A 10,933-nucleotide genomic window follows, 5' to 3' on the forward strand; every position below is an offset into this window, starting at 1 on the left:
AAATTTTATGCTCTTGTAATCACTTTTGTTTGTTGCTTGTAATACAGTTATGTGCAGAAAATTCATTATTTAGAATTATGTTAGGTGTTTAGTATTTTCTATAGTGTAAGGAACTTTTTTGCAGAGTGAAGGAATCAAAGAAAGCTGCTCCTCTTCTGGGGGAGAGGGTACGGATGTTACTCTACCTGTTACCCCAAAACGGAAAAAGGAACATGAAGAAGAAGAGAAAAAGAAACGCAGAAAGCAGGTCAACGAGGAAAACCTAGAGCGTACTCCAAGTGGTGGGGATGGCGTCCCCCCGCACGATCCAGCGAAGTCAGCAAAAAAGAAACTGTTGATGGGTTCTGAAGTTTTATCAAACCTCAAGGAAAATAGTAATGAAAGGGTGAGTTAAACTAGAAATGGTGCCGTTGTATTGTGCATGAAGAATTATCCATATCTTAAAACAAAAATATTATTTTTACAGATGTTGTTTTATACTAACTGGATGCTGGTGACTAAAAATCTTTGTTATTCATGGGATTTAATAAAGTTTTCAAGAATCTTACCTTTGATTGGTATAGTAATATGCTATTATTCCAAAGTGTTGACTTCAGGAATTTAAAGAATAAAAATTAAGACCTTTTTCTTTCAATATCATTTACCTCAATCTGTGGGACTGTTATACCATCACTAAACTGCTGTGTCCTGAGAGGTAAATGGAGAAAGAATTTCCCTGAAAAACAACAAACAACGCATTTCAGATAACAGAAATTTTGTCGTACAATTAGCTTTAACGCACTACCCACTCTCTTATTGTAGTTTATAAATTGTATAAGTGTATTTAGGAGTACTGTAAGTCTCCAGCGCACCCTTAATGACATCATTCCCATTGGTGTTGATACCTTGCGAGTGGAAAGAAGTGTCTGATGCCACTGAGTTGGAGATGGGTGCTAGCCTTCTTATCATCAGTGCCTTTCTGTGTTCAGAAGACGCTAGAGGTTAGAGATGTGTCACCAGGCGCTGCTTTGTTTTAACATAGTTCATAGGATCTTTTTCCGCGGAGTTGCTGCCACATAACTTCGTCTCTACGCTGCTTGTCAGGATGGAAGGGCTCCGCATTTTCTCCTTTATGGACAAGGTATTAGAAGATCGATCTATGAGTGTTGCGTATATGACACTCCTGCCGTTTCTCTCCCCGTGGGAGACGGCTGCCTAAGGAGTCTTCATGACTACCTTCACCTAAGATGAAGATAAGATGACCCCCAAAGAGATGATGAGACCGCAAATGGCACAGAGTGCTCATCTTCATCTCATCTCTCGCTGTCGGTCAGGATGGACCTCTCCTATATGGACTAAGTCCTAAAGACTGATTGATAGGAGTGGTGTTCACGTGGCTCCTGCCGTTTCTCTCCCTATGGTAGAGACAGTGTGCTCTCCTATGTGCGCTCACACTCGCATGGGAGTGCACTTACCTGTTTACGTGCTACTAAGTGTGTTTGCGCACACATCTACAGAAGTGTGGCCTCATTTGGTCGTGCATATGCCCATGAGTTCTATTCATGCACTCTTTTGCTCCTACAGGAGGAAGGAAAGAAGACAGTCTCCTTTAATTCAATCTCTTACAGAGCTAGCCCTCACATGGTCATGCCCATCCTAGAGTGCTCTCCTGTAGGAGACCGGGTAGATGACGATTCCACATATGATACATGAGTGCTCCTTCGTCTCATCACACATTGGCGGTTGTGATGACTCTTAATGGAATAAGTCCAAAAGAATGTGAGGGGAATTTGTGTGACTCCTGTTTTTCTTCCCATAGGAGAGAACAGTGTTACTTGTGTGTGTGCGCTCATATGCACACATGCACTCCTACACCAGTGCACTTGCCTTTTCGCCGGCAATAATTAGTGGGCTACTAAGCGTGCCCTTACTTGGGTTTGCGCAGCCTCATTTGCTTGTGCAAGTGACCACAAGTTCTATCCTTGTGGTTGTGTGCTCCTACAGAAAGAAGGATAGGAAACAATCTGTTTCAGCGCAGGCTCTTACATGAGCTATCCCTCACGTGTTCGTACTTACCCTAGAACTCTCTTCAACAACAGAGCGCGCTCCTGCTGGGAAGCACTGCTCCCCAAGTTGTTCACTGACAAACCACATTTATTTCAGCCTTGGATGTTGACACCTCGTCAAAAAGTTTATAGCTGAATTCCAGCTTCACTGTTATTATCATATTCATGTGTAAAAAATTTAGGTTTTATATTATTAGGAAAAATACAAATTGCTTATAAATTTGTCATATTTTTTGCATTATGTTTTGCTAATTATTTTTGTTGAGTTTTTGTTCTTCATTTTTTAATTTTTCCACTCTTTTGCAGATACAAGGAAACAGCCCTCAGAATTCTCCTCGTAAAATGCTTTCACCCGTAAGTATAGTCTGGAGTAATTCTTAATATTTATGGTAATTATAATGAAATTTAAATGGTAAAATTTGATAAACCTACCATAATACCTCATTAATTACAATCTGTACCATTCATCTTGAATATTAACTTCTTGTAAACATTAAAGTAAAGTAGACAGGTTACATTTGTGTAGGTGAGGGATTTCTGATTTGAGTTGCCAACTAACACCAGTTTAATTCGTTCCGAAATCTAGGTCGCAACTTAAAATACTCTAATTGTATTTAAGATGGTCTCCATAAGTTCCTAAATGCATGAATATACTACTAATTTTTATAGGATTTGTAATAGTATTTTTTTTTATTAATTTCTAACTCCTAACATGAAAAAAGATTAAGAATTATTCATTCATTATGAAAAATGGAAACTAGTTAACAAATTAACTCTGAATTACTCTAGAGAAGGTGGAGATGAAATAGAGTTCTTGCAAAATATCGTGAGTTTTCTCTCTTGAGTGACGTTCACTATCACTAACACTTGAATCGAGACCACAGCTTTTGCCTTTTATTTAAAATGTCATGAAAATCACATGACCATTGTGTGGGTAATGTGTTGGCGCTGACTGATTTTTTGCTAGTTTTGTTAGTACTTGTCCACAAAAAATGCCTATATGGTGCAAATTTTTACTCAGTCTCATGCAAAACTCATAATGCAATTCAAATTTGTACACTCGTATCTCAATTTTCTAATGTTCAAAGTTACTCGTAAACCGTGGTACTACAGTATAGTAGGTACTAAAGAAGGCCGTCTGGCATAATGTGCGCAAAGGGAGCTTTATGTTTGTCCATCAGTGTGCACTTTCTTTTCTATTTTATCCTGATCAGACAGGGTTCAGGATGAAACTGAGTCGTGAAAAAAACATTACGACTTAAGGACCTTAATAGTATCCTTAAATATTTTGTCAACTGGAATTCTCAGCAAGAAGTTGGTAGACGAGCACTTTACTTGTTTTTAGTCTGATCAGACATTGTGGAGTACAGTAGTCATCTGCCTTTGGAAGAACTGTAATGATGCTACTTGTATACTTTTGAGTGAAAATGCTCTTTTAAAGTAGTGTGCAAGTTTTCTCAGGTATTTTCATTATTTTATAGACCATCATAACCAAAACAAGGCTAATTATGTAAACTGTAGGCTTGGCTAGAAGGGTTTGTTTTTAAGAGGCAGAAATTGTAGCAAGACAAAATTAACCAAGTCTTAAAGTTATTTATTTCTTGACAGTGGTGTTCATAGTTTATGTTCCTAACTTAATTATTTTTTTATTGTACTTAATTATTTTCCTTATTGGTTTCCATAGTTATATTTATTTTTTGCCTTATGGTGGCCCGTGGGTTTGTAGTGCAGTACAGTATTTGTTTTTCAAGTAGCGCTTTATATTGGTTTGTAATGATTACAATAGTAATAATGCATGTAGCATACGTATGTTGTATAGGCTAACCAAAATAATGCCGAGTTTTGTATCGTATTATTACTTTTTACTTAGACTTAGTTTTTAAGGGAGGATGAATATTTCCTTCTTATGGAATCACTTGGTTGTATTGTTGAAATTCGATTTCTCTTTGAGCTTTTCTGATCTTACAGTTTAATGATAAATTGTGTGGTTTAGACCCTTCTTATGAATAATTGAAATAGTCGTTGATACATTTTCTGTGGTGAATAAAGCTCTAAATTTAATCAAAATCTCTTGAAAATTTATTTTATAACCTGTTATTTTACTCCTTCAGAGAAAACTAACACCACTGGAAATTAAGAATCATCTTGGAAAATGTGGCAGGCTTGATCAGCTCCGGGCAAAGTTGTTGAAAGTTAATCAGTGTGGAGAGAAGCTGAAACAGTTCAGGGAGAATAATTTAACAGACCAGCTTCGGTCGGGTGGAGTGCCGTCCCCGAGTAAAGCACCTCATCCCCAGTTAGAAAAATTTTCAGCTCTGGAGGTTGAAGTGCCTATAAGGTATGTAATGTGTTTTATAGTTTTCCTTTTTTATTCCATTGTGTTGTATATACATATATCATATTTTAGTTTTTCTTTTTCTTATTTTAATAGAACTGGTTAGTGTCAGTGTGAGTTGTTTATAAAAGGACAGAAAATGTTACATGTATATAACAAGTGTTAAAAGTGGGAAGCTTTCCCCTTGTATTTCAGCCATACTACCAGCTGAAGGATTTCATCTGTGTAGCATTTTTTTTTTTTTTTTTTTTTTTTTAAGATATAATAAATGGTATACAAACTTGATAGGTTCCAGGAAGCTATTTGTAAGTCAAATTCTATTAAATTTTGGCCTAGGGTAGGCCTAACCTGAATGCCAAGCCTATGATTTCCAGCTACAAAAATCAATAAACAGTCTGGATTCATAATAAATTGATATCGGTTTATTACAAATGTCGTTTTGCTTACTGTATTAAACGGATTTTGAGCGAAGCAAAAAAATAGCTGTCGTGAACGACACCTCGTACTAACGGGGGATTTTGAGGAGGGAGAAGTCTAATTGGAAAGGGACCTCTGGTAGTGGTAACACTCGCCCCAGTTTTAATACCGACACCCTTTAGGGGTGAGCGAGCTGGATATATTCCTGGCATTCCATGCAACTTTTTTATCTGGTATATTTAGCAGTATTTATACCTTTGAAATGGTGCTTTAAGGAGCATTTCACTGGGCGACACAGGTTCCTCGCCCAGAAATAGATTTTTCCTTCGTCAAAATCCCTTTTTTGGGTTAGATAGCCACGTCGTCCTGATGGAGCCATGTCGTCCTGATGGAAGGTTTCATCAGGATGACATGGCCTGAGCCCAAAAAATTATATGATATTGTTTTGTTACAGGATTTCTTTCTTATCTGTTATTTCAGTTGGATTTGTGATTGTGAGTCGAATGTTTGTAAGTTTGGGACCTTCTGTATATTCAGTTCCGAATTTAATTTTTAAAGCGTGTTATTTCCGTTAGTTTTACTTTCTTTTAGCCGAGAGATTTTACTGACCATCAGATTTTCCCTTCATATAGTGAAACATGAAATCAGTTCTCTCCTCGCTTTTCCTTCTTGTGTCGTTTCAGCGTAAATTCCTGGCTGGTTTGAATTGTCATAAATGGGTAGGCCCTGTTTCCATGATTTTCTAAGCTCACCTGTTTACCTTTATCTAATTATTTCCTTGTGTATTACCACTTAGATGAAATCCCACACCATTTCATTTATTTAGCTTCAATTATATTGTGCTCTGGAAATGTGCAGTAATTAAAATGTTTACAACATGAGAAGGATTTATTTTCTTTATGGTAAGTTAATGGCTCTAATGTTTTACTTTAAAACAGTAACTGTGGGATAGTGGATATTTCATCGATAATGATGAAAAATTCTGAGAGACCCTTTTGAATGTGTATTTACAAGAATTCTGTGTTTTGGGTATCCATTGTTGGATTATTTTCTTTCAAGTTACAGTTATTTCATAGACAATATTCCAGTTTTATGTGGCACAAATAATATTCTATAAGTAATAGTTAGCATAGGTTTGGAAGGAATAATTTTTCTTCTTTCCAGCCCAAGAAAGACACCAATAAAAACTCCAATAAAGACACCAGTGAAAGCACCTGCCCACGAGCGCTTCCGTTACCTTGTTGAAAAGCCTTCTGAGGAGCTTGTGTTGCCCTTCAAGTATCGGTTTGTGAAGGAGGTATTTCGTGCTGTTGATACAGTTGTGTCCCTCCTGCATAATAGACAAGAGGTCATCACTTTCAGCAAACTTAAATCAGCAGTGCAGGAAATGCTTAGAAAGTAAGTAGTGAATACCTTAAGGAAATTAAGAAGTAACTTTAAAATTTTTAATTAAGTAATACCGTTAGGTTAGATATATTTTGCAGTTTTACGTTTCATACCATTATTTAATTTGATATTAGTTGTTGTTAACTATAGAATTAGGCTCTAAATTAATTTAGTAGACTTTGCACTTGATGCAGGTACAGTATTTTGCACTAGTTTGTGGAGCCTTTAAATCTCACTTGTAACATTGGCAATCTTTAACATCTGCACATGTTGACATGAAGCCCTATGTGTGATTCATAGATAGCACTTTGTAATGCTAATTGCTATAAAAATGAGTCGTCGGTGGATTTTACGTCCTTCCTTTTTCAGTTGATTTCCACATTTTGTCAACTTGGGTAAACTTTGAAGTCCTGGTTGTATTGGTAATTCAAAGTGTAATTACTATTCATGAAAATCAAACAAGCTTTTATCATCATCCAACAGCTAATGTATTTAATCCCCTTAATTCAACAGGGCTTTTTCTGAGCATCACTTAGGAGAGATTAAGACTGTGTTCCCGCTTGCTTACCTCTTTAAACAGGAGTCTACTAAGAATATTGGGAAATCAGGTAAATATCTCCTTTTCTTAAATTTTGGCATTTATTATGAAAAGCATCACACCTAGAATCATAATTTTCTTTTCTAGAAAATTTTGATAAAATGAATGATGGTATGTACAGTATATGGTTATTTTGGCATCTATATTCATGGTTTAAAATATTTTTTATATGGTTTATAGCTCTCATCTTTCTTTCAGAATCTCAAGTTAATTTCACTACTGAAGAGAGTTTTGTTTTGTGTTAGCATTTATATATAATTTTATTACAGTGAGGACAAATGGGTGTAATTCAGCGTATCAGTTAACAATTAATGCCAACATGGATTATAAATCTGCTGCGCAGAATCTGCTGAGCAGATTTGATCAAGAATCCGAACCTCGTACTAATAAGTACCGGAAGATGGACTCTGTTGTCATGGTAGAAAGAAGGAATATTTTCCATAATTCCTTAATCAATATTGTGAGAGAGCATCATGCTGAATTCTTAAAGGTATTTCTCTTATTTTGATTGTTATGATATTTGTATAGCTTGTTATATCAATTGTTACCCCTTTTACCCCCAGGCTCTTTGGAAATTTCCAACCCTTAACCCCCATGGGGTTATTTTTTTTCCCAGCACAGCAGTATTTTTTTTTCTAAATTGCTCTAACAGCCTTAATTTTTGTCATAGAGAGGTCAGGTTGGTCTCATTCTCTTGGAAAATGCCTGAATTTTCTCAAAAAATTATCAAAAATATGAAAAAAAAAATTTTTTATAGCATTTTTTTGCAAGGACATACCGGTACGTCCATGGGGGTAAAGGGATGGGTTTTGTGAAACGTACCAGTATGTCCTGTGGGGGTAAAAGGGTTAATGACAGTTAATAATCATGAAATCCTGTATAGATATAAAACATCGTTTGTATAACTCCCACCTTGGTTATAGTTATTCGTTTTGAATAAACCTCTCATGCATTGAAATAATGTTGAATAATACAGAAGATCATTTAGGTTCTATATTTCAAACTTTGTGGTTACAGTCTTTGGATCCTCCAATTATTAACTGCGATGCAAGTATCAAGCGATGGCATCCTGCTTTCCCACTTGAAGACATTCCGGACATTGAACCTTCACCTTTTGCCTCAGCCACCGGTAACTGAGACAATTGATACAGCTCAAGATTTACTTAGTGAGTATAAATAATTACCTCCGCCAAGGAAGTTGGATTGAGGTTACGTTTTTGCCCCTGTTTGTGGGTTTGGGTGTGTGTGTGTGTGTTTATTTGTGAACAGCTTCCTGGCAAAAAGCTGGAAATTATTGAATATTGGAAGGTCAGGGTCCAAGGTCACGGTAAAGCAAATTGTCCAATTCACGTAATCAACCATAAGTTTGGAAGTCATTGTCATAGAGACTTCAAACTTGGTTCTTATTTGAGTGTATAAAAAATCCACACCGATTAATACATGATAAGGTCAAAGGTGAAGGTCGAGAATAAGCTGCCATGACTTAGGTCTGTGCTCTACTGAGTGCCCCTCTAGTTCAGTAATGTTTAGATTTCGGTAATGAGTTGGAGGTTTGGGACCAGCTTAAATGAAGAATTCATATGGCTATGGTTATTTGGTTAGGTTGTCTCTTCAAAATGGAAAGTACCAATTTTTTTTAGATTTGCTACAGTACTGACAAAAACTAATCAATCTGTGATTATGCAATTAGCAAATTTAGATATTTGCTTTCCAAAGAAAAATAATGTGATATTGTAGGTTTTTTTTTTTTTTTTTACTTTTTAATATATTGTTAGTGATATTAAAGTGCCCTTGATTAGAACTTACAACTTAAACATTTTCACAGATAAGAACCTATTTGTGCAATATAATACTCAATTTGGAAGCATGGATCTCCAAAACGCCTGACATCTTCACAAACAAAATAACACAGAGCTTCGAAAAACACGTCCGAATGTTCACAGGTGCTAACAAGGAATGATGGGAGAAGGATAGGTGGTGGTGGTGGGGGGGGGTGGGGGGGGGGCAGTAGCTGTAGTGAACGACACCTCGTAGTAACGGGGTATTTTGAGGAGGGAGAAGTCTAATTGGAGAGGGATCTTTGGTAGTGGTATCACTCGCCCCAGTTTTAATACCGACATCCTTTTAGGGGTGAGCGAGCTGGATATATTCCTAGCATTCTATGCAATTTTTTTTCTCTGGTATATTTAGCAGTATTTATACCTTTGAAATGGTGCTTTAAGGAGCATTTCACTGGGCGACACAGGTTCCTCGCCCAGAAATAGATTTTTCCTTCGTCAAAATCCCTTTTTTTGTTTAATTATTGTAGAGCAGAATAAAAGTCAATTTACTTTTATAGATATTTTGATATTTTATTACCATATTTAAAAATAGTTACGGTGATCCCTCGCTACTTTGCGGTTCGACCATCGCGGATTCACCACTTTGCGGATTTTTTTCATAACGCACGTCTATACATATATCGCGGATTTTCCGGAAATTTTGAAAATACCGCGATGTGACCGATGGTGCGAGATTGGAGAAAGTAAGGAAAATTAAATCATGATTGATTTTCAATATAAATGAAACTTTGAGGAGCAACAAAGATATCATTTGTTAGAGAGAGAGAGAGAGAGAGAGAGAGAGAGGAGAGAGAGAGAGAGAGAGAGAGAGAGAGAGAGAGAGAGAGTTGTTTTAAATGTAATAAACAAAAAAAATTGATAGGTTATAACACATTGGTGCTTATGTAATATCAACTGTATACTGTAGACGGTTTTGAATAAGTTAAGAAATGGTATAAACGATACTTTGTTAGTGTATTTGTACACTCAAGAGCGGGCAGCCAAAAGTAAAACAAAAAGAAGTCAACAATACTCGATTTTTAAAACACACCCGAAATTTAAAAACAAAAGTACACGCTTTCTTAATGTGCAATTAACTATTTAAAGAGTAGCAATTTTCTAGAATAAAATGATGTTTCCCAAAAAATAGTGGTTTGCTGATGAAATCTGATGCCGTATTTTTAGCAACGATTGAAATGCATGTAAACTCGGCATAATATTTTCGTTTTGTATTTAATTGACACCAAGAAAACTAATTTTAGTTTCTTCATCTATATGTAAGTATTGTATAACACGAAGAGAGAGAGAGAGAGAGAGAGAGAGAGAGAGAGAGAGAGAGTGTTGTTTTAAATGTAATAAACAAAAAAAATTGATAGGTTATAACACATTGGTGCTTATGTAATATCAACTGTATACTGTAGACGGTTTGAATAAGTTAAGAAATGGTATAAACGATACTTTGTTAGTGTATTTGTACACTCAAGAGCGGCAGCCAAAAGTAAAAACAAAAAGAAGTCAACAATACTCGATTTTTAAAACACACCCGAAATTTAAAAACAAAAGTACACGCTTTCTTAATGTGCAATTAACTATTTAAAGAGTAGCAATTTTCTAGAATAAAATGATGTTTCCCAAAAAATAGTGGTTTGCTGATGAAATCTGATGCCGTATTTTTAGCAACGATTGAAATGCATGTAAACTCGGCATAATATTTTCGTTTTGTATTTAATTGACACCAAGAAAACTAATTTTAGTTTCTTCATCTATATGTAAGTATTGTATAACACAAAGAGAGAGAGAGAGAGAGAGAGAGAGAGAGAGAGAGAATGAATCAGCTGTTGTAATCGAATGCCGTGTTTTTGTTTCGTGAGAATTTCATCGCCACGACTATAACAACAACCTACTGTAATGAACTTTGCAGTATTATACAGACTACTGTATATGATAAAGTAAAATATTTGTAATAACCTATTTTATATGAAATGGGGCTATTTTTTTTGTTTAAAATTTACATTTACGTATGTAAAACAACTCTCTCTCTCTCTCTCTCTCTCTCATCTCTCTCTCTCTCTCATAAATTGTTTTCCTGCTTTGCTACGTATGTATGATTTTATATAGATACGGTAAATAATATTTGTAATAACATTTTCTAAAAGCTTTTACTGTAATATCATTATTTATCACTTTCATCATGCGCATTAAATGCCTTCGTTTGTTTACTGAGCGTACTTTATGACGCCGTCGTTTCAGGGGGCGTCATAAAGAAAAACATTTCATTTGGAAGTCCTAAGAAAAATTAAGTAAAACATTGGTAATAACAAAATCAACATAC

General features: G+C 35.7%; 1 protein-coding gene across 1 annotated transcript in view; it reads left to right on the forward strand.

The window, feature by feature from the left end:
• The window catches only part of dup (double parked), a 58,572-nt gene that overhangs the window by 18,600 nt on the left and 29,039 nt on the right, over positions 1 to 10,933 (forward strand). The window contains 8 exon segments of the mRNA XM_068376587.1: positions 125 to 385; positions 2,352 to 2,399; positions 4,157 to 4,383; positions 5,962 to 6,195; positions 6,697 to 6,791; positions 7,051 to 7,271; positions 7,799 to 7,894; positions 7,896 to 7,947. Of these exon segments, the coding sequence (XP_068232688.1) occupies positions 125 to 385; positions 2,352 to 2,399; positions 4,157 to 4,383; positions 5,962 to 6,195; positions 6,697 to 6,791; positions 7,051 to 7,271; positions 7,799 to 7,894; positions 7,896 to 7,947 (1,234 nt within the window).

This window comes from Palaemon carinicauda, chromosome 7, assembly GCF_036898095.1.
Source record: "Palaemon carinicauda isolate YSFRI2023 chromosome 7, ASM3689809v2, whole genome shotgun sequence".
In the NCBI taxonomy this organism is placed as follows: domain Eukaryota; kingdom Metazoa; phylum Arthropoda; class Malacostraca; order Decapoda; family Palaemonidae; genus Palaemon; species Palaemon carinicauda.